The sequence below is a fragment of the Schistosoma mansoni genome, chromosome 6 (genome assembly GCF_000237925.1).
Source record: "Schistosoma mansoni strain Puerto Rico chromosome 6, complete genome".
NCBI lineage: Eukaryota > Metazoa > Platyhelminthes > Trematoda > Strigeidida > Schistosomatidae > Schistosoma > Schistosoma mansoni.
This window is the reverse complement of record NC_031500.1, coordinates 13,784,115-13,809,283: the sequence shown is the minus strand read 5'-3', so window position 1 is coordinate 13,809,283 and position 25,169 is coordinate 13,784,115. Positions and strand designations below refer to the sequence as shown.

The 25,169-nt window shown below is 33.8% G+C and overlaps 2 protein-coding genes across 3 annotated transcripts in view; one reads left to right on the top strand and one right to left on the bottom strand.

Moving 5' to 3' along the window:
* Positions 1 to 784, top strand: part of Smp_063060 (hypothetical protein) — a gene marked incomplete at both ends in the record, with an annotated part of 26,818 nt that extends 26,034 nt beyond the window's left edge. The window contains 2 exons of the mRNA XM_018798336.1: positions 392 to 515; positions 615 to 784. Of these exons, the coding sequence (XP_018653288.1) occupies positions 392 to 515; positions 615 to 784 (294 nt within the window). The remainder of the gene's footprint in view (positions 1 to 391; positions 516 to 614) is intronic.
* A 4,492-nt stretch (positions 785 to 5,276) lies between these two features.
* Smp_063070.1 (putative rabb and C) overlaps positions 5,277 to 25,169 on the bottom strand; it is a gene marked incomplete at its 5' end in the record, with an annotated part of 52,185 nt that continues 32,292 nt past the window's right edge. Inside the window, 6 exons of one of the 2 annotated variants that reach the window (XM_018798334.1) lie at positions 5,277 to 5,511; positions 7,124 to 7,180; positions 9,795 to 9,914; positions 12,187 to 12,276; positions 16,259 to 16,339; positions 24,534 to 24,594. In XM_018798334.1, the coding sequence (XP_018653287.1) occupies positions 5,431 to 5,511; positions 7,124 to 7,180; positions 9,795 to 9,914; positions 12,187 to 12,276; positions 16,259 to 16,339; positions 24,534 to 24,594 (490 nt within the window). In that variant the 3' untranslated portion in view covers positions 5,277 to 5,430. Of the gene's footprint in view, positions 5,512 to 7,123; positions 7,181 to 7,551; positions 7,685 to 9,794; positions 9,915 to 12,186; positions 12,277 to 16,258; positions 16,340 to 24,533; positions 24,595 to 25,169 lie in introns of those variants that run through there. The other variant, XM_018798335.1, reaches the window with a different exon arrangement.

Below are 25,169 nucleotides of genomic sequence, written 5' to 3'. Positions count from 1 at the left end.
CGTTTCGTCCTATTTGGGACTCGTCAAATGGATGTACCTACATCTCACAGTTGATGTTCACTCTGAGACTCGAACCCAGTACCTTTCGCTTCAAACGCCATCGCATTATCCACTCAGCCACTGACGAAACGCGCGTCCTGGATTCCACTGCTAGCCACTATCCATCTTTGCTTAAAATGCTTGTGAATTAAGGCTATATCGAGGCAATACGTACAGTATGCACATATGCCAATTAAAGACTGACCAATTGTAGTCCTAACACATTGATGGGAAGATTCAAACAAACAATACTAAATGAATATAATGAATACATCCTATAAATTTATCAATGCTCAAAATAGATCATTTACTTATTCTTTACATTTAATCTTTCTATATATTCTTTTTTCAGACTAACTATTGTGAATTTCCAAAGCATACATTATCTAAACAAATTAAACAAACTATAAAACCAATTTATTGTCAAACAACATATGGAATGCATTCACTTGAATTAACTATACCAGCATATCATCGTAATGATTATCCAAGATTTTATTTAATATTAATATATGTATCAAATAATGATGATATTAATGGTAAATATAAACAATTATTTGTACGTCAATTATTAGATACATGTAATATTATATCAAATGGTTGTTATCCTAAAGTACCAACAGAATGTCGTCAAAATTATCCAAAATATTTACCATCAACATTTGATCCATTAATGTCTAGTTCAGTTATATTAAATTCAAATTCATCTAATCAAATCCCTGTTTGTATGATAGATGAATATTAAATCAATATGTTGATATCCATTCATTTGATTCTAGTCAATCATCAATAGAATGAATCTGTCGTATGTTAAAGTGTTTGTTTATAATCTATTTAGTTAGTATCCATCGCATTTATTATTTTTCAGGTTTTTAAGTCAAACCAAATGATAACAATGGAATGTTTATTCTTTTCTGAAGAAAGTTATTTTTTGTTTGAAAAGGACTTTCACAACAAGAAAGAACAGATTCAATCCAGAATATTAGACTGAATGTAATACACCAATCCAAGTGTCTGTTATATCTTTATTATGGTAACTATCATAAGATGTCCTATTTGAATGGTATTCATTATTTATGTATTGTTTCAATTTCACCCCGGTGTTATCTTAATATCATTAACACCATAAACAATAATATCATTTGTTCTATTCTATATAATCATTTGAATCACTCTCAATTCATCCCCCCTCTCGCTTTCTCTCTCTCTCACTCTCTCCCTTTCTCAATTATATACTTTGTATATCTTTTACATACATAAATTAATTAAGAAAAACAAAGAGGGTAAAAAATGTATTTTCTTATAGTAATGGAAATATTTGTCACTGGTTTATTTTATTGACGATTTATTTATTATTTTTTTAATGAATATATATATATATATCATATGCATATTGATCATTGAACATTCATAAAAGAGGGTGGAGAGAGAGACAGAAAAAACAGATGTCAAGGGAACAAAATCAAACACTGTTCCTTTTTTTTTCACGGAAAAAAGGGGAAAGAGAAGAAAATTCACATAACACCAAAGAAGTAATCTTTTTATTTCTTTATATTGTTATGTTATTTTATTTGAAATAAAATAAAGATATTTTTGGATATAAACGTACATCTTCATTTAGTATTGTTTGTTTGAATCTTCCCATCAATGTGTTAGGACTGCAACTGGTCAGTCTCTAATTGGCATATGTGCATACTGTACGTATTGCCTCGATATAGCCTTAATTCACAAGCATTTTAAGCAAAGATGGATAGTAGCTAGCAGTGGGCTATCAGGACTCAATGGTCGAGTCGATAACGCGATGGTATTTGAAGCGAAAGGTACTGGGTTCGAGTCTCAGAGTGAACATCAACTGTGAGATGTAGGTACATCTATCTGAAGAGTCCCAAATAGGACGAAACGTGCGTCAAACTGGATTCCACTGCTAGCCACTATCCATCTTTGCTAAACGTGCATCTGTTTTTTATTTACTTGTTTTCATTTTTTGGCTTCTCTTTTTAATGTTCCAATGAATTTGGTACACTATTAAAGTGGGAAATAATGATTATGATCTGAGGATAATGCCAGCCGTTACGTTTTCTATATTCAATAAGTGTATTAAATGTTCTTGTATCGAACTAGTTATCTTTTTACATTCTCCTTTTAAGAGTCAAGCCGGATAGTGTTCCGAGATACGTTTGGAAAGTGATCGCTTTGTGCGGTCTATGTAACGTGCCCCACATGAGCAAGTAAATTTATAGATACACATTGATGTGGCCGAAAGCGAAAGTTTTTCCTTAACACATCCCAGAATGGTACGCATCTCAGAACACCATCCGGCTTGGTTCTTAAAGCGATAATGTAAAAAGATAACTAGTTCGACACAAGAGCATTTAATAAATGTGTTGTATTTAGTACTTTCGTCTATTGTTAGGTTTATTTAGCAGTAGGATCCTACATATTGGTTGGTAATTTCACTTGTGACTTCAGTAAAAGTGTCTGAAGATATCTACAATTGTCTTCTGTGAGCATATTAGTCTAGCGCAGTCTATAGTTGTAGGGTGCATAGTCCCAGCTTCAATTTATTGTTTATTATTATTGAATTTGACACAACTACTGGCTGTTACTTTTTGGATACTGGAAACTATCTCCAGACAGCATGAATAGGAAGTTGGTGAAGGTCCCTCAATTCTTATTGAGTTTGAAAAGATTATGGTTAATCTAAGCTGAGAGGTAGCACTAGATCTTAAGATTATAGTGATAGTGTTCCAGTTTTGACAATTAATTTGACTTAGATATTGACTACAATCTGTGGACTGAACGTAATATCAATTAATTGGTTTCGATCGCTGGTCCTTCCAGTTTACAGAAAGGAACAAAAATTCTCTTATGATAACGACAGACGAATCGAGTCGATTAACAGTGTTTAAAATGTTTGCTTTAACATTCATCTGACTGTTAAATAGAATCGCTGGATAGCGAATCAGGAAAAAACAGGATAGTTTTAGACCTAGGTGTGAATGTATAGACCAAATATTCACTTTTCATTAGGCCCTAAAACATGGATATACCCTCCGACCTCTAACTTTGGTTGTGTTCCTTGACTTTAGGGCAGCACTAGACTTTGTCGATCCAAAGGTTCTGTAGCAGTGTCTGCCATTAAAAGGCGTAAAAGAGAAATATATCAACTTTATAAAGACGCTACTTGAACATTGTTGATCATTTTAGTGCTCATAGCAAACTGTCATCAGAATTATCAACCTAAATTGGTATTCGTCCAGATGGTTCACTTTCTCGTCTTCTATTTGACTTCAAAGACACCTTTTTAGAGATGAACCTCTCACCATCCAAAGTTCTAGATATTGATCTGCTACTAGGAGATTAACTTCTTAACTTCGAACACTCAGATGATATAGTTCTGTTTGGTGAAAGCGCTGACGAAATGAAGTCTTCTGATCATCTTAAACGACAAGACTAGCAAGTTTGAGATTCATTTCTCTCCCTTATACAAAATGGTTATTCATGGTTATTCTGTTCAAACAGTCGAGGGCATTTGTTTCTTTACTTATTTTGTAAGTCTCATCAACAGTTATGAGTTGGCATATGATGAAACCTTGGAACAAATCCATTAAACTTAGCTGGCTTTTATTAACTTGCGTCACTTGCGGTATAAGCGAGATAACTGTTTATCGAAGAAAAAATGAGTTCATTGGACAGCAGTTCATTTTGTTCCACTTCATGGATGTTAAGGACTACCATTAAGAATAGATAATATTCGCAGGTTACCAATACTCAGTTAAAGGGTATCTCCGAAACAGTGATCTTTTATTTCGGGACCACTGAGTGAGCAATGTTGACGTTATAATTAGGGCACTAGGTAAAAAGTGTGAATCGGTTGATGAGGTGGTTGATTTTTATCAACTGGGACGATTTGGACAGGTATTACATATTTAAAAATCTATTTAGTGTAGTGTTTTCAAATAATTCACTTTTGAGAGTAATTATGTAACTAGACAATTTAGGTTAGAATCGTGAAACGGATTCAATAGCCAATTTTTACTTTTCCATGACATTTCTGTGCATTTGCTTTCTTCTCCATAGTTGTAGATGATTGTAGGATGGCTACGCACTGTCGTGAATCGATTGAGGTTAGATGCTAACACCGGCTTAGTGGTCTAGAAATTAAGCGTTCTTGTGCAAGACCGAAAGTCCCGGGTTCGACTTCAACATGCGTGGTTGTGAATGCGTGCAAGTGTGAAGTCCAATGCTAGGATGAAACGGTCGCCCAGTGCTTTGAGCTTTCTAATGATGGTCTAAAATCGATCGGTCAAGGATTTCAATGAAATTTTCACAACCTACACAACCCCATACTGGTGATTGAAAGTATCATGTAACAACACTGGAATAGCCCTTCACTACATTATTGATTCTTAACAATGGCATCGCAGTTCTCCTACTTAAAAATGCCGGTTTCCAACTACCACTTCTTATCATTACAATCGTCGTGACAAATGTACTATAGAAACAATTCATGAAAATCACATCTTTCAACTGGTGTACCGCCATGTTTTTACCTTAAACTTATTACATTTCCATTCGTATCAACCTAATCATGCCTGTACAGACTTTATTGCATTCTGTAATTACTTTCAAAAAATTTCTTTATTTATCTATATATCAACATAAGGATTGGGGTATATTACTGGATAAAGAAACAAACAAACGAACCAACATGCAAATTGAAAAAAAATGAAGAAGAAATAACTTCAAAAAGTTACTGATAACATTCTTAAGTAGATTGATCAAACAAAAGAAAAAAAAAGTAATAATAATGACTGAAGGCATCAAAGTGAGCTCTATAATGAATATAATTAGTTATCTTGATATTTATTTTATTGCAGCCGCGTTTTCTTTAACATGACATTACATACATATATCCATAAGTATATGAATATTAATGAAATGAATGAAAAACTGTACAATAAAGAAAAAAGTTTTGATTGTAATGTTTTGTTTACTTAAACTGTGGAGAAACATCTTTACTTGGCTTCATTTCAGGGTAGTTCAAATGTTATTATGAAGTGATTGATGGATCTTGTCAGTGGTTAGTGAAAAACGAATGGGTGCTTGTGTTTATATAAAGTGCCATATTTTTGTGTTAATGCTTCAAAGAATGATAAGTTTAAATGAATGTAAATAAGCATAATATATTATCTGTATTATTGAAAATGTTTTATTTACACATTATTATTTGAAGGATGTATAAATAATTTATCTTGGTGAGTAGGTTTAACATCAAACGATGCTGAAGATTTGATGTGATACAAATTCAACTACTTAATACAATTTTAAGTAGTATAATTTGAATAGTTAATAATAAGATCATATCACTGTTCAAATGATACGTGTTAGTTAATGTGTCAAACAACATCGTAATTTATTATGAGCTTTTTTCTGATCTAATTGAACTGTATCCTTGTAACGATGATTATACTGTAAGTTTTTCAAATAAAATTCAGAAAACGAATTGTTAGAACATAAAAAGTGGAAAATTATATTTATTAATCTTGAATATTTATCTTGGTAATGGCAGTTCATATCTAAATGGATATCAGTTCTTCATGACAATTGAAAAAGTCTCTCAGAAAAATTAGGAAGTCCAATAGGCTGCTAACAGAGATAACTTGGTGAAAAACAGCTATTTTTAAGTCAATGAATGGTTTCAGTGAGGGTTATTAAGACTTTAGAGGTGATGCAAGTTCCACGAAGATCATCGATCAACTATATTGATTAAAACATCTAATGTATGCTGTATTTCGCTGTTTTCAATCGTTTATTTACCATTCAAATAACTGATAATGAGGTCATTTTGGGAAAGTTATCTGTGCATGTGATATTATTAAAAGCGATATGACAAGATAACTGAGAAGTATGATAACGTAGATGATAGAAGTATATTACCATAAATTGGGAGGATTTCGAAGTGACACAGGTTGAAGTACTTAAATTGTTATAAGACTGAAGCATTATAACATCAGTTTCGTGTCATTTTGTCAAATTGTTGAATAGGATTTTTCTGAGAATCTATATGTATATGTGTATCAACCTTATATTCATTTGTTATCTGAAAACTTTTATTCAGATATTGATTGATTAATCAATTAGATCTATAGAAAGTCTCTCGTGACTCGAATAGTTGAATAATCACATCCTAGAACATGAAACTGAATAATCCAAGTTCGAATATCACAAAGACCAACAGTTCTCTAAAGATTAAAGGTACACTTTGTTAGCGAGTGTCGACTTACACTAAATTTAGATCCAGGGGTTCCTTCTAGCCTTCAGTCAGTCAGTCATAACGTAGAACTTCGTACGTACGTACATTAGTTCGAGTTGCCATACCACAGTAGCATAGAGATACAGTTGTCGGTCCAAATCCCATAGTCGTAGAAGTAGTAAGAGTATAAGCAGTAATCCGAAAGATTGGGGTTTGAAGATGTTATTCAAGGAGTATAATACAGTGAAATAAAATTCGAAAGCGAAAAAAGATAGGGACATGAAGAATTCAGAAGATTAGAATTTGGGAGAACACAAAGAGTGGATGTAACTTCTCCATTGCAAACGATTTTGAGCTATGTCATTCAAGGTCTCTAACCATCGATTGCTATCATCTCGCGGATCCCAACCAGGTAGTCTACATCTACCAACATGGCTCAGTCCACTTGTCAGTGACTTGATGGATTTGTGCCACGTTTTGGTCTGAACGCCCCTAACTTTCTTCCAACCTACTCCTACACCATAAAACATTGCACGTCGGGGCAGTCGGTGGTTGGGCATACGTAACACGTGTCCCAGTCATCATCAATCGATTCGCCATCCTTACCTAGTACCCGTTTCCTAACAACTGCATTACATACTCGATGGTCACAGGATATACGAGTAATGCTTCGAAGACACCTATGATCGAATGCTAGTAGCCTACGAATATCCTTTACTCTTACCGGCTATGTTTCACTGCCACCTATCAAAAATTCAATCTTATATAATGATAATAATAATAATCCTAAGAGTAGTACCTATCTAAATAGGCGGAAACGAAACTCACCGAATTAGACCATGGATCTAAATGATTATTACCTTCAGTATTTATTTCGTACCAACGCTAGAATTTCGAAAAAATGGTGAAAAAATATATAAACTATACCAATACAATAGAAAGATTCAGAATTCAACAAAACCTTTTTTATAATAATAAATATTAACATGTACTCACCAATAACTAATTTCGAAAAAATAGTTCTCAATGGTCTAGTGAGAAGCTGTGACTAGTGGAGTTCAACCATGTTGACTTTGATCCATTTAATTACCCACCAAAAATATTAAAGAATGTTTGTATAATATCAAGATTCAATTGAAGTGTTAATCGTATAAACTGTTGGATACTGATTGAATAATTTGTGGGTTACACTTTCGCTACGATACTTGACAATGCTGGTATCATGACTGAAAAAAATGACTCCATCGTCACTGTTGTAGCTGGGTAGTCAGTTTTTATATCTCAATAGTAGGATCTGTTATGTACGTATTGACTCTGTTGAGTTCGCAGTCTTACTGCCTTGAATTGACAATCGGGAACCACTACAACTCGCCGGTCTGACTGCTTATACTAAGAAACGAGAACAACTACAGTTCCAACGATCCAATACGATAACACGAAAGATTACTGCAATGAAGATTTATTGATTCCCCAAAAACCCATTTCTTAATAAGTCCCAAAATCATATCCGAAATCACATCAACCTTAAACCACAATAAAACCACTTATATACTGAATTTTACACACAATAGTACCACATGTGGGGGATGTGTACATCCAGTGCGGATTGCCTAGATATTGCCATTAGGCCACAATCATTAGGAGCAAAGACAGATGGCGGCTAGCAGTGGAATTCAGAACGTGCGTCTCGTTCTAGTTGGAACTCTTCAGCTGAACGTGTCTAAATTCCAGAGTTGATGTTCACTTAGGTACTTGAAACCAATACTGTCCGCCTCAAAAGTCATCGCATTATTCACTTAGCTACTGAGCTTTTGAAGTGAACGGTTATAGGTTTGAGACCCAAGACTAACATCATCTCGGATGGAGATATATCCAGCTGACGAGTCCCAAATAGGATGAGACGTTCGTCCTGAATTCCACTGATAGCCACCACCCATCTCTGCTTATTTTATTACCATGTTTTCGCCTGATCCTCATCATCATCATGTTTCATATACCTGGTTCTAAACTTTCATAATCTAAATATTATTACTTTCAATCGTATACATTAGTATTCATTATGTAATGTACATTATATCCAAGTCAATTTGTCGGTCTATATTTACCGATATAATCTAAATATGAAAATGTGAAGATATTTTTTTCTTGATGTGACATAACTGTTATATCTAGAGCTTTGATTCTTGCTATGCCGCGTACTACTAGACTACTTGAACGATCGAACCCGCAACGTCGCAAGAGAGGACAGAAGACTAGTAAGTAGGAATTTTATTCCCCAAAAAGTGTTAAATATAGTATAAAAACCTCATGTATTTATATTTTTTTGGCTGAAAGTAAATCATCATTTCGGACAGTCAGTAGGCATATAGGGGGTCATTCTTGTTCATCCAATAGGGAAGCTACAAGTCAACGTTCCAGAATGTTTCCCTAGTGGTGATTGGATGGAATGTCTTTGGCTCTCTCTGTGCTTCTTGAGGCTTCCTTGAGTTTGCCAACGAGCCATCCTTACAATAATTAAAAATGTGTAGTTCTAACATAAAATTATCAACGGCTACTGAGCCGTCTAGATGAAAGATCTAAATATGACACTGAACGATGTGAATAATAAGCATCAAAGATTCATTAACCATCAACATGATAACACTTTAACTCAATCTACTTGTAAATGTCAATGAAATCCTCCGGAAACCAAATCGTGCACTATCTATGAAACCTGAGCTTATCATAATTGGTGAACTATACCTTTAATCGTAACCACTTTTGTGACTTACCTTTTTAGGGTTCTATGTACGAGTTTATGATTGTTAAACTAAAATAATTCTGATCGATCAATAGTATTCGACGATACGGCATGACTGAATGATGGCTGCTCTGGAGACCGAATTATTGATTTTAACCTCTAACTGATTTTACAAAACCACTAATCGAAGGAATAGATTTTTGTTATTTAATAAGATGATAAACTTATTTAAAAAATATTCACAAAAGATGAGCACTAACATTTCGTAGGGGATTGAAGGAAACGGGTTCGTAGGTCACGCTCTCTCTAATCAATTAAGATCTGATTGTTAGGACTGATTTCCGTGTATCGTATCAATCCTAAACAACTATAAGGTCAATTATCGTGTTATAGTGAAAGACAATCAAAATAAATATGCGGATAATGACAAGACAAGTATCAACAATAATAGCCAATCTAATTCAAGGTCGATAGAATAAACTGTTAGTCATATGTGGTGAAATTGAAGTAGATCACTTCTATATGAACTTTGTATTGATAATATTGTCGAAAAGACAATGAAGCTGCACAATTTAATCACCGAATACAATGAATGCAACTTTACTGAAATCATCTCCACTGGACTAAAAGTATCCTCTATCATGTCAAAATTCGTATTTATTTAGATTAGTAGACAAAAAAAAACGATATAAACCTGACAAAATATGAATCAAATTATTTTTGGTTCGTATTTCAACAGAAACGGAAAATTAGACTAACTTTTGGAGCACCCCATGTAGACACCATGCATTCAGCAACTGCTTGAAATAAATTTTGTATATTTTTACCGGTTTTTGCACTTGTCTCAAAGAATCCATGAGCTGCTTGTTGAGATGTCAACTGATGATAGACAGAGAGAGAGAGGAGAAGTGGGGTCGAACAACCATAATAATGTCAAGTAGTAAATTAAACTGAATATTTTTGATAAAAATTAACATAAATAAAGCCTCATTTAAATACTCAATCGTCTTCAAATTTAGATATTTATAAATATCTCACACTATGAAGTTAAGTGACGCCTTCTCAATATCAGCTTTTTCATTCAAGCACCTTGTTGGATTTGCGTATAGGAAGCTTGAGTATCAGTAACGAAAATGAACACCTCATAACGCAACAAATTCCTTTACATTTCCAAACTTTAATTTAAATGATTTCTCTGCTTATATGAGACTAACGATCAGATTTGTTCTCCTGAAGTACACAGTAATGATACTAATCAAAAAATTATTATGATTTTATGATCTAACTTCATTCACTGAAACCATAAACCTATGAAACACAGTCGAAATTCTTCATCAGTAATGGATTCTTACCACGGAATAAATGCAACAAGAACTCGAAGTTTATATTAGTCACTAGTCCTACACAACATAATAAATTGTTAACGACTTCCAGCAGTGGTCAACAACATGTATTTCCTAGTTGTTAGTTGACTTTCAAACACTGTTATCGAATAGGGTAAATAGTGCATCAGCAGAATCGAAAACGCCTAGCTAAAATCTTGAAATAGTTAAATTTAGTCGGTCAATGACATAGTGAACGCGTAACAATTAATATGGTTGGGCAATATATTACAAATACTGACCGGTAATGGTGACCAAATTAATACATAGTGTTAATTGTTACCCTCTAAACAGTAAATCCATTCATCATAAAAGTTGCTCTTGTTTCCAATACCCTTTCTAAAACTGATGATCATTTGAACATAGATTACTTTTATCGTTTGAGTCAAATAAATATGTCTCTAAGTATATACAATATTCCCCCACCTACTGAATCTTTCTATCCTAGTATATGCAACATACACATTATTAAGTTCGTTTAAACTGTTTCTGCCATTAACTTGTATCATTCCTTTAGTGTGATCATCTATGCTACTTACTAACATTTAGTAACTAGTTTCCATTCTGACAATTTTCTGAGCTCATGGCAATCAGCCATTACATAATATTGCACTTAGAGTGGGGGACTTCAAGGTCACGGAGCATATTTCATCACCCAACGCTCACACAGGATTAGTTTACAGTGAAATTCAACGAGGACGTTATGGTTGAGTAGCTGATGGGATTACTGAGAAGTTCCTTTATTTGTGATTGTGGTGTTCAAACGACTACTGGACATTGTGAAAACCATCGTGACAATGTCTTATTTCAATGTAATATATATTGGAAGAAAAGATCTTCCAGGAAGGAAGCTTTTTCATTTAATCCCGATTGACCGTCAAAAAGATTATGATAATTGTTGCAAACTGGATAATAAAAGCACCACCAACACTGGCTGAAACGTCTGCAGATGTCACCAAAGCTTCGGCAGTTCAGTGGTATGAGTATTGTCAAGGTATATGTTCAATAAAAATGGTAAGCCTGAATCATTCGTTTGGAGAAATAAGAAAAGCCGTAGAAATTGATGAAACAGTCGTTAGAAAACGCGAATTCAACAGAAGAAGGAGTGTTAAAGAGCACTGGTTAAGTATCACTTCCTGAAAGATATTTGGCAAGTCTTTGGTATGTTAAACTGGGAACCACAATATACACGGATGACTGAAAAGCATATCGAAACGCATATAGACCTGGTTACATGCATCGTATCGTCGTTCACAAGCGACAACGTGTAGACCCCACCACCAGAGTACACACAAATAATAGAAAAACATTGTGGTCGAGGCTAAATGAATTTAAGCACCCTTATCATCGTTCCATAGGTCGATTATTATGGAGTCACATAGATGAGTTCCTGTATTCTATGCAGTACGACTTCAGAACTGCAGAGTCTCTTTCTAACCTTAAAAAGTTTTTAAACCATGTAAAAGAAGTGTATCCACTACAACTTTTTGATTTTGTATTATATATTCTTATTCTATACCGACTGTTTTCTGATTGACTGAAATTTATCAAGGTCACTCAAGATTCGTTTAAAGGTCGTTCATAAATTATAGCCTCCTCGTTTGGGTTTCTGACATAATTCATGCTTTTGTGTATAATATTGCATTCTCTTCTTCAACGGATTTACATATGACTCTATTATACAGTTGAAGCTGCGATACGAAATCAACACTCCAGGATAACAGGAATACTGATAACATGAAGTTTAGCACAATTTGTAATACACTTACTTGTTGACCTTGTTCTGTCGAGACTTTTTTATCTTTTATCATATCAATTTTATTAGCTACGAAAAACACCGGTACTGCTTCATCCATATGCTGAATGAAATATGATTAAAAAATTATAAATAAATAGTGAGGAAAGAATACAAGGGAATGTAAGTAGTTGTGAACCACATATAGTATCAATAACAAGAACAAATTACAAAATTGATTAAGCTATGTAAATGTTTAGTATTCATCATGGACTCAGCTAGTTAATCATCATCAATATAGAGCTTTATGGAAATGTTCGTTGATCAAAGTTACCATATTACATTAATACAACGAGATGATATTAACAAGACCACTAGCAACCAAGTTCATGAGCCCTTATCCTTTGGAGAATTCTTGGGATTATATAAGTATCAGAAGGGGTTTTGTGGAAATTTTAGTGATTTTATATAGTTGAGATCATGAGTTAATTGAAGCTAGACCATCATGGGAAACCTGAAAGCACTGGACGGCCATTTCGTCCTATTGTAGGACTCTTCAGCAGTGCGCATCCACGATCCCGTCTCGCGAGATTCCAACCCAGGACCTACCAGTCTCGGGCCAGAGCACTTAACTAATAGACCACTGAGCCGGCCGGCATCCGACGGTGTTAATGTATAACTTCAACCAATCCACGAAATTGAGCAAGTATTTTTTTTACTAGTTTAGTCCAGTAAGTGGTATTATCCAATAAGAGCACGTCAGAAATACTAAGTGTAAACGGACACAATTCATTAGAATGCGCATCAATAAATGCGAGAATCAAAAGAGCGACACAATGATATAGTGATGAATGATAATGAATCATGAGGGAACATCAGAAAACCAACTTGATTGTGCATTATAGATGTTAATGTTAATTTTATTTGTAAATTTTTGCATCAAATTTTGATGTGTCTAAATGTGTAAACTCAAATTGTACACTACAACGCGTAAATGACCTAGTAACTATCTGTTTCCATAATGGTCTATAACCAGTTTAATACGTGATGCTACCTTCTTTTAATTTTATTCTCTGTGCTATTGCTAGATCCATGCAATAACCTGTTCAGTAAGACTCTGTCCATTTTTTGAAACAACAATAAATCTCATTTGCTCGGATGAGTAGCGTAAATGCGTTAGCCACTGACTCACTGTATTAGTCTTTTTAGGAAGATCTTCCATAAACAAACCTTAGAAACCCCACAACAACGTAAACCTCACAAGGCGTTGAACACAGGGCCATTATGGTCCACGGTAAGTATAACTTTCAAACTTATTTTAATCGTTAATAAGAGCAAATCACTAAAACCATTTTAATCGCTTAATCCGTTGTTCAATGTTGATGCAACAATAAATAAATCAATTCAATTTCTTACAACCTCCTGCCAGCCAATAACTTAATGATGCATTTTAAAAATTGACTAAAGTTAGACTTGTATACCATTGGACTTTGGCTTAGTTTTCTAGAAGTTTAGCATTTACATGTAATCGCCGGCGGTGCGGTTATGAATGAGCACTTCTGAGGAGTCCTATACCAAGACAAAAATACTGCTTAAGTGGGGTTTTGTTCTCTGATTGTAAACCTCATTTTTGTGCTGATGATGTTGTTCAAAAGAACAATGAAAGCTCCACAGACAAATCGTGTAGCTCAGAGAACAAAACTCCACCTAAATCATCTGCCTGAGCTACAAAACTTCCCCACCATCTCATAAAGGCTATCTACTGCTTCAAAATCTCCTGCCCAAGATTTAATCGAAGGGCTTCACGCTTCATGATAAGAGCTTAACCTTTAGGTCACTGAGTTGATTGGTTTAATTACCCCCAAAATGGTATTGAGTAGTTATTTGTTAGCAATAGTTCTCACAATTAATATCAAATTGAAATGAAAAAACTGATTAGGGAGTAATGAAATCTTTCAAGAACTAGGTTATTACAAAATATGATTAATACCTTAGCTGAAAATACACACAAAATCTGTTTTCGTAGGTTTAATTTTATGCACTATAGATTAGCGTTACTTGATGTAGATTTAAGGAAATACAATTCAGCATTAAACTGTTTGTTATGAATGAGGTTATTTATGATCATACAAGATCGATATAGGTCAGAATCTGCCTGGATAGTGTAGATAATTTGACCCATCACCTTCTCACAGATCCCAAGTTTCAAAATTTTTCTATACTTTTTATACTATAGATTCATTACTTCTTCATGAACCATTTTCTTTATGACTAATATTTTCAATTTCCACTAATACTGTTATTAATTCTATTGATAATTTCATTTCACTGTGGCAACTTCAATCGATGGATATATATTCACCAAGTTCTATGTTACTTACAACTAACCAATCGAATAATTCACAGTTAGTTTAGTTATATAATATACCCTTATGGGTCAGGGTAATCTTGCACTGGTTTTCAGGAGAACCATACATCATCCAGACTTTCACGCGGTAAACCCAAATAGGAGAGCCAGACACTGTCCAGGCTTAGCACAAGCAGTAAAGCGCAATCCCGCCTTATAGGAGAACCAGACACTATAAAGGCTTCAACGCCACAATCCGAACAGCTCGATTAATTAGCTGATACTAAATTGCCCGATCAAATCATGAAATGTGTATACATTAACATTTAGAATCCTATTTGATCTTAATACATTGAATCAACAGCAGAATTATTGTTTTGAATATATAGTAAATTAACCATGAATAACCAAGATTAAAAATGGCATAGCAACAATAATAATAATAAAAGAGAAAAATAGTTCAGACATTGTTTTTATTTCATCAATCTCTTTGTACTATTTGTTTTTCTGTTCTGAATTCTTCTTTTTTTCGCAATTCAATGTTCAAGATGGTGATACTTCTTGTCCGTATAAATGTTGGGTACATAATTTTACATATCTTTGATGATTATACAAACTACCAACTGAGTTGTTCATCCATATATAGCTATCTATCTATCTATCTACCTATCTATGTATCATGATTTCTGACTGTTTAGAGAGGGGGGGAAGTAAATGAGTCTGAAAGTGTCAGAATGGTATTCACTATGGAAAACAATTAGCAGCTATGATATTATAAGTGAGTGTTGATAATTACATGGAAGAATAATTAGGCAACATTGTATTTACACACATACATACATTCATACATAGATGCATACATTAGAGTGTATTCCACACAAGTAGTTTTACATACTTTTTGTTCAGACTGTAATTGAATTACATCAAAATATTAAGAATAATAATATAGTGTCTATAAGGAATATAAAAAACAAGAAAAAGATTTCCATCCAGGTAAAAGTGAAACACGATTTATAAAATGAAGGGAAGTTAGGGATCAAAACAAATCGATTCTGGCTGAGGGGTTTACAAACTAAACACTCGTTGTGAAATCTAAAAATCTTGTGTTTTGATCCCCTTTTGAAGGGATTTGTAGATAGACATAAAGGAAGAGTCTAAATATAAGGAAAAAAACAAGTGTTCAGTACTTTCAGATCTTCAATGGTTAATGTTTAATTACGATAAGTTCATGGTAAAAACTATAACATTCAACAGTCTTCACAAACTCTGTACCTAAAGTATTACTGGAATATTGTGAAACTATTGACTGAATAATACTAATGGAATATAAAATGACAGTACTTTTTCAATAAGTTGATGACTTTGTGATCGTCTTTGCTTTAGTCAACCAAACTTTTGAGCCCTTCTTAGAAAAGTTAACTATAGTCTATTAGTAAAATGATAAAGAAGATTTACAGCTCTGAGGGATGATCTAGATGTTGTTTGTATCTTCTCTGATAGATGATCTAACTGTAGAGTCTACCTTATCATCCCTGATAACATGATCGTTGTCAATGTCATATGTAACTCAACACGTTTAAATCATAGAACACCATTAACAATAAAAGTTAGCAAAATACATCGGAAAAACTATTCGGAGTATATAATAATATGGTGTGTTCAATGATATTAGTTTTCGCTACAAAAGCAAGCTTTCGTCAATGGATTAACTTTCAAATATAAACATTATACATATATAGACATCATTTTGAATAGTTACCTCATCTACGGATCTAAGCCAATATTTACGTATTTGTTCAAATGATTCCATATCTGTTACGTCATAAACGATGATAAAACACTATTAGGGAAAGGGAAAAAACAGTGAGAAATCACAATAATTTCAATAACCAAATATGGATTATTATGATTATTGTTTTAATTCAACTCCAAGTAATTCATTTAGTATTGTTTGTTTGAATCATCCCATCGATGTGTTAGGACTGAAACTGGTCAGTCTCTAACTTCACCCCATCGCATAAGCAAGTGTCTATCAGGCCGAGTGGATAACGCGATGGCGTTTGAATCGAAAGGTACTGGGTTCGAGTGTCAGAGTGAACATCAACTCTGAGATCCACGTACATCCAGCTGATGAGTTTCAAATAGGACGAAACGTGCGTCCTAGATTCCACTGCTAGCCACTATCCATCTTCGCTTCAACTCTAAGTAGTTTAGATTGTTTCATTGCTATTTTTGACCGAAATCTAATCAGTATTCACTGACATATGTGCATCCAGCGTGGATTGTCTCGATGTAGCCTTTATGATACCAAATAAATGGATGATGTGATGGTGTTTGAAGCGAACAGCGTTTGATTGGAACTCAGGAGAGGAGACTAGCTATGAGATGTAGATACATCCAGCTGATGAGTTCCAAAGAGGACAAAGCGCGCATTCCATATTCCATTTATTCTATGTCAAAGAAAGCTAGTTGTTGAATATCCAAAACTGATATTTAAAATGAAGAAACGTTGAAAATATGTTTCGTGATTTCATAGTTTACATCATAAACAGTTATTGGAAACTAGTTATTTAGTCTTAGTACGGAACTCACTAATGAGCATGCACCTTCAAGACTACTGGACAGGGCTACTGAACCGATATTCATTAATTTGTCTCTATGTCTTTTATAAATAGTTGAGACTTTTCTGCATTGCACAGGCATAAACTGAGGACGAATGAAAGCCTAATAGTTTCAGATTCTCAGACACTTTAATGTTTTTAACTTACTTTGTCATACTTAGCCGATGATATAGTTCAGAAAGACAAATGACAGCTTTACAGGTAAATTACCTAACTGAAAACGAACACACTAATTCCAGAAGCTTCTACTTGGACTGATAATCCCTTTTAGTAAGGTAAAACTAAAACAAAGAATTTAAACTTTGTTACTAAGACTATTTTACAATTGATGTGGTATTGTTGTGTTATCGAGTTTCACGATTTACATTTCAATTAGTCAAACATTAAGAATCGGGAAGCATTCTACGCCTGTTTCGTCCCAGTATGGTTGGGACTCATCAGTGATGTTCCTCCACAACATCACTGGGTATCGAACCAAGAACTTTTAGACGTCGCGGAGAGCCTTTAATCTTTAGACAATTGAGCTAATATCCAATGGTTTACATGTAAAATTTCAATCAATTCGCAATTTTGTTGATCTTAACCGTTGTTTCGCGCGTAAAATCGCTTAACTTCACTGGTTACGACTTCTCACTAGAGCTGCAAAAATTATCACCCAACTTTGAGTGTTTACTTCCGCCTTTAATTTTTCGTACACTACACTCAATTTTCATCACTCAGTAGGAAAAGATTTAACCTCACAGAAAATGTTACGGCTTTCTCCTTCTTCATTTATCTCAAAAATGGCTTTTTTTGTTTTTGATAACGTGATCAGTAACGGATATTGATTTGAAAAATGTAACGTATACGCACTATACATTCCGAATAGTTTGACCACACATATATCATCATTATGAAGGCATTTTTATTTACAAAAAAAACTAGTCAAGGTCATTGATTTAATTAAAGGTCAAATAAACATAAAGTGATAATTGAAAATAAGCAAAAGAAATAATTAATATGATTTCGAATGAATAAGAACTTATCATGGACCATCTTGGGTGTTTAAATCAAATAGACTCAAGGTTAGAATCAATTGTTTTGTCAAAAAACACAAAAAAGGTTTGAGTTTACTTATGCACAAAGCCTTCATTAAATTAAAAATACAACCTTGATCAAATTATTCAAAGTGTATAGTGTTAGAATATCATATTTACAGGTTAACTTCATCTTCACATTTGTTATATCCCGAAGAGAATTATGAATGGTAACTATGAGGACTATTTATGGACCGATGTGATATGTATATTTCCTATTGTATAATAGTTAAGTAACTAAAGTATCTACATTCATGTCCCTCTTATTCTAAGCTTTATTTTGACCTATGAACTATTATTATACGATTTATTATTCTTGAGTTATCCCTAATTCATTAATTACTGTCCCCCCTATTGACAAGCAAACTTGGCCAAATCTTATACAAATGTTATTTTCTAGTTTATATAGTTAAGATCATGAGTTAGTTGAAGCTAGACCACCATGGAAAACCTGGAAGCACTGGACGGCCAATTCGTCCTATTGTGGGACTCGTCAGCAGTGCACATCCACGATCCCGCCTCGCGGGATTGAGGTTAGACATTAACACCGTTGCATACCGGCCGGCTCAGTGGCCTATCGGTTAAGTGCTCTGGCGTGAGACTGGTAGGTCCTGCGTTGGAATCTCACGAGGCGGGATCGTGGATGCGCACTTCTGAGGAGTCCCACAATAGGACGAAACGACCGTCCAGTGCTTCCAGGTTTTCCATGATGGTCTAGCTTCAACTGACTCATGATCTCAACTACATAAAATTACTAAAATCTTCACAAAACCCCCTTGTGTTATTTTCTATTTTATGGTACGATGTGGTCTGTTTGTTTGGTACATAAACCCAATATGTTTGAGAATAATGATTCATATTGCAGAGGCTGTTATTGGTGTTCTGAACTTAACTGGCTGGGCTAGGCAGAAAGCAGAACTGATAAGTACTCAAGACTGCACATACGAATTTTGTGTATCATTACTCTCACCGATAATTCACTCCTCTCTGATTGGCGGGGATCATCACGTCATATATTAAACAGGGCATCCAGATAGGTGCTCGATATAACAACATTACAAAATTATCGAAATGTGCAAAACAAACTGATAGCTTTATCAACATTCACACTTGAAAGAAGTAAGCTGTATAACTTTCCTAATACTATTCCCAATAACTTGTGTTAACATGTAGTATTTATACACTAACCGTAATCAGTAATAAAAACACTTTTTAAATGGTTGATTTCCAAATGATCATCATCCTAGTAGGTGAATGAATCGGTAAAGCTGAACAATATGAGTGAGCCGTAGTTATCCCAAATGACCTTGACAGATTTTGACCTTATTTGGTCAATCAGAAAACATCAAATATGAACGATTTATAATGTTAATACTAGGATTTGGGCTTTAAAATTAAAAGTCATGGTTATTATTTTAAGTAAGGATAAAGATATAGGGCTAGAATGTGTAGTTCAGAATTTAAGGTTAGGTTTGGGATATAGAGCATAGGATTGATAGTAATAGCTGTAACCAATCATCTACATTCAATAGACAACATTCTACTTTAATGTACACACCTTGATTTTAAAACCATTTTCATGTATATCATGGGCTCGTCCGTATATTTCAGCTTTACAAATGAATTCTTAAAGAAGTATTACATCACTTTTACTGATATCAACTAGAGAACTAAGTAATAGACACCTGCTACGTTTAAGGATTGAGATATTTCAACAACATATATTAATTATACTTTATTCGTGATAAATTGTTAAATAGAAATCCACTGTATAAAATTCACTTAAAATTAATCTACACCAGATTATTTTAACATTGTTGTTGGTCACCGGCTACCATGGGACTGCATCTCTACATGATGCTCACTGCCTTGTGGGTCAGATCTTTAGGTTAAAAGCTCCGGGTGTGGCCCCCTAAGAAAACCACATGCTTCAGTTTGGGCACCCGGGCATTATCACAGCCCTCACACAAATAAATGAAATTGTGTGGCGCATATGTATCTGGTGCCCCTTTGTACCAATATGTATGTGTTTAAATAAATAAATAAAGATGCATAAGACATGTAAAAAGACATCTTTGTATAATCTGATTGTAGCGAAACAACCAAGTAGAAACAATTGATCATTCATCTTGATTTTTGCGAACTAAATAAATAAACGATTTGTAAGAGAAGTCAGTGATTGTTGGTCAAAGATATATAAGAATCAGTAGACTGTTTCATTTAAGGCTTAGTTAATATAAGGAATCAATAATTGAGAAATTTTTCTGATCTCAGAATCACATAGACTAAAATTCACGTTCATTTTTTTCTATCAGAGCAAATTATTGAGGGGAATGAGACTTCTAGAACTGTTAGATAGTTGGAAATAATTGACAGGCAATCACGGATCTAGACTTCGTGCTATTTTGATACCAGTGAACAAAGTTTTGCTTATAATTTTGAGGGGATGGGTGCTCTTGTGCCACGTAAGTTTACATCCTGAGACATCGTTGAACCATATGGGCCATGAAACGCTAGTTCTCTCAAAACTACAGGTACATCTTGCTGACAAGTACTATATTTAGCAAAAAACCTAAGTTACGGTCTGAACTACCTCCAGGTATCTAACATCACAACATATTTCATAATAGCTTAATTCCCTCAGAGTATTGACCACATTGGAACTTGATCGGTGGAATTCGGTCGTCACCACTCAGTGATCAATCGATTGTAACTTATAGAAGTGTTCTACGGTTAATCATTATATCCATTTTAATTGTTCAACCATTAAATATTTGGTGTATGGTAAATTCATATGATTTACTGCAAAATTTCATTTCATTCACTTACTACTGTTATATGTTTGTCATTCTTGAATTGCAGTTCATTAATAACTCTCCTGTTGCTCAGTTCCCTACCATGATTAGTCATACCAATTAGGACAGTTTAGTTCCTAACAAATTTTATAGAACTAGTCTTATTCATATGACGAGGAATGACTTAATCGGCTGCAGTGAAAATGACATATGAAACTAATTCACTGAGTGTAGGTAGTAATGAAAGTGTCAATAATAGATAGTCTTAAAGTCAATTTCAATCCAGATTTAGCTATGATGCATCATTCAAAAGTCTCAGAACATTCTTCGAATTCATGTTCATTACCTTCAGTTTTAGTTCCGTAATAATCAATTTCGTCTTCAGTAAATGGATGCCCATGCTATTAAGAATCATTTCATAAAACAAGTTTTCTGATTGAAGACAAGCGAGAAAGTGAGACTAAAATTTCAACTCAACTAACAATAAGACGACGACAAAGAAATGTCGTAAATACAAAGTCAATAATAGAGATATAGTTTGTAGACAAAACGGAAAATAAAGATTTCCATGAAAACAGGAGCATCTACTAAACAAATCCAATGTTGTTACTCTTTTGCCAATGTTAGCCAAAAAGAATCCAATATCATTTGATGATAGAGGTGATATTGTAGGGGCTGGTACAATGTCAATCCCACATAGGTCATTCTAGCCTCTGGACAGATCGATCTACTCATTTTTCTCAAGCCACATTTTTACCCTATCATTTATTCGCTTATTAATCCTGACTATTTTTTATGTGATCGTATGTGTGTTAATTACTTACCCTACTCATTATGTGTCTACAACTTATTTTTGTTTGACTATAAATATCGATTCACGCTTGGTTGAATCAAGTTGGTTAACATGCCATCTCCGTTTCGCTTCCTTCACTCCGTCTCTATGATTGTCTGTGCTGATCAACGATTGTACGAAATATACGTATTTAAAACTTCACTCTGGTATTTGACTTATTTGATTTTGTTATTCACTAACACAATTTAAGTCGATGATTATATACGAGGGTAGCCAGTATGTATATTTCGACAGCAATCATCCGATAACGATCATTCGTTCGATCTAACTGTAGTCAGATATAGAACCACTAAAATATGGCTAGCGATGACTTAATCAATTTCAATGATAACAAATGAAAGGAATCTTTATCCAATCGTATGTGACATACAATTACACCATGAGAAAGAGTAATCCAGTCAATTAGTTATATTTGACTATTTAATATTCAATACTACTCAATTCATTTTATACATACCTGACTGTAAGTAAATCTTACAAAACAAAACAAATTCTGTATTCAAATATCCGTTTGATTTATTTTTGAGGTCAATTACATTCATATTAATTATGTTTGTTTACTTAATATATATCGTCCGATCCAGGGTTTCAATATCAAGCATAACTCAATTAAGTATTCTTTCTAACTAGTTATTATCACTGTTAGTTTATGCTTTTTTTCTTAATCACTTAGATAGGATTTTCATAGTTGAAATCATGAGTCAATTGAAGCTAAACCACCATCGAAAACCTGGAAGCACTGGATGGCCGTTTCGTCCTATGATGGGACTCCTCAGCAGTGCACATCCACGATCCCACGAGATTCGAAACCAGGACCTAACAGTCCCGAGCCAGAGCCCTTAACCGATAGACCACTGAGCTGGCCGGCATCTAACGGTGTTAATGTCTAACTTCAACTGATCCACTTAGATAGGAATTGGTTTTCTCACAACATTTACAAGCATAAGGCTAGTAACGTTTGTATCTAATTTGGACCTGAATTCAATCATTTATTAACAAGTCATATGATATAAACGACATTTCTTTTTCAAAAAATTATCACTTTTCTATGTTGGAAAATAAACACATTTATTAAAAACTAAGTCAGTGGAGGTGTGGTGTGGGTTACTGATATCCACATAAGTAGTATATGGTGGTGGTCAAGTATTGAATGTATTTCAGTAGAAGATCGATAAGGACAGAACGGGAACGGCACAAAACTAGTACGAAAATGCATGAACGATTATAATCGGAGACTATGGAAACGGATATTTGCAGGAGAAACAGTCAAATTGAGACAATTGATTGTTATTTTGCAAATTAACTGTTCACTATATGGTTCTCATATTTTAATGAGATATTGTGTAATGTTTTGCTAAAATACATGCGATTGTCCCCACCCGTGTTCTTATTCACTACAGAGGTATTTCTGTGCATCGTCAGATTCTAATTCATATTTTGACAAATTATAAAATTCAACTACGGAGATAAGAATCATGAAAAATTGGATTAATCAAGAAACATGAATAGTAGATTTGTTAAGAATTATTGATTTCTATGAAGTCTTCTGTTATAATATGAGGCATTAAAGACAGAGACTGGTACATAAACTTTCTATAAGTAAGCTCCTAATCGGCGACTTAGTGAGAAGACTAAGAGTGAGGGGGAATTTTTGTTGGTTCAGTTGAATATATATATATATATATATATATATAAACACTATTTGAAAAACGAAACCAGTTCTCGGCCAATAACATTGACCTATCATTAGAAGACTTCTGATTGGCAATAAAGTGACCCTCATTGTATATCATGTTCAAACTTCTTCAACTAATTTCTAGTGGTTTGAAGTTCTAATTTGTGATCTAATCGTTAAAAGTCTAGTAACTGAACCGCTAAAAAATTGATGGTCAGTAATCTCGTTTGCCTTTACATTGATTTCATTTGAGAACTTTTGTTGAATAGCCACTATACTGTAAAATACATCAGGGAAACAACATCAAATCATTCATACATTCTAGATTATATAGTTTACAGATATTCTGTACACTGAGAAAGCAAGATAATGTCAACCCTATTATGCGTTTGGATATTAAAAAATGTTTTTATTCCGCGCGTTTACGTCATGTTGCTAGGAAACAGCTTGAAATACAGTTGAAATTGTATAAATAGTAATAATAAGTCTCAGTCGTTATTTTAACTAAATACAAAAGTAAACGATTATCTGTTCTACACTATATTCAAATGTAAGGTTATAACATAATTCTAACGTTTGAAATTAAAATACTCTGTTACTATACAGCGTTCAAATAACAAAATGTTACAGTGTTCATTCAATAAAATAGGATTTTCTACTCAAATGCGGACCATGCTGACCGTAAAATTAATTTGTAGGTCGACTTGCTGATGGTAACTTTTATCTTCGACTATAACTACAAGTGATACGAATTTAGGGTTAAATGTTCACGCTCAAGGTCAAATGTCCTTGGTTCGATTCTTTGTGATGGGGTCATGAAAGCCCACTTCTGAGGGACAATATAGTAGGACTAAATAACAGTCCAGTCCTTCCGGGTTTTCAATGAGAGTCTAGCTAAAATCGATCCTTGATTTAAATTATGAAACTATAATTCTACTTTCGTTTTATAAATAAAATTTATAATATATAATGATTGTATTTTCAAAACCATAAAAGACTTCCATTTTCACTTACTTTAGCCTCTCGAAAATGTAATGATACAATGGAGTGATATTGTTCTTGACCTGCTGTATCCCTGCAAAACATAAAAAAAACGAGCTCTTTTCTATACTTAGTAGAAATGTTAAACAGTTTAGCATCAACATTAAGTTTATGAAAGTTCATTTCACCTGAGTAACAACGAAGTATATAGTGATTATTTAAAGTATTTCAATCTACAATTTCTCTTAAAGTTATGAAGACATTTGTCACTTCCTAGTTGAACACGTTATGGAAGGATATTTGAGGGATCTGAAAAGTCATGTGTATTATGGTTAGTTTTGAAGACTTTGTAGGGTGATAGAAATGCCCAAACATCAATATTTGAAAGTCATTTACACACATCATTTCTTCACAAAACGTTTTTGAGGTGTTACCTCTGTACTTTTATCAATGGTTCATTGAATAATTTAGTGAACTAGGAAATTAGGAATTTCAAAATAGATAAAGATTTATAGACATAACTTCTTTATGTCGACATGGCGTCAAAAATGATTCCCCTACAGTTAAATCTTTATCTTCTCAGAGAATCACGTAATAATGATTATAAATATTCTATAGGGTTATTACGACTGTGAGAAAGATTTTGATGGAGTTTTGTTCTCTGAGCTG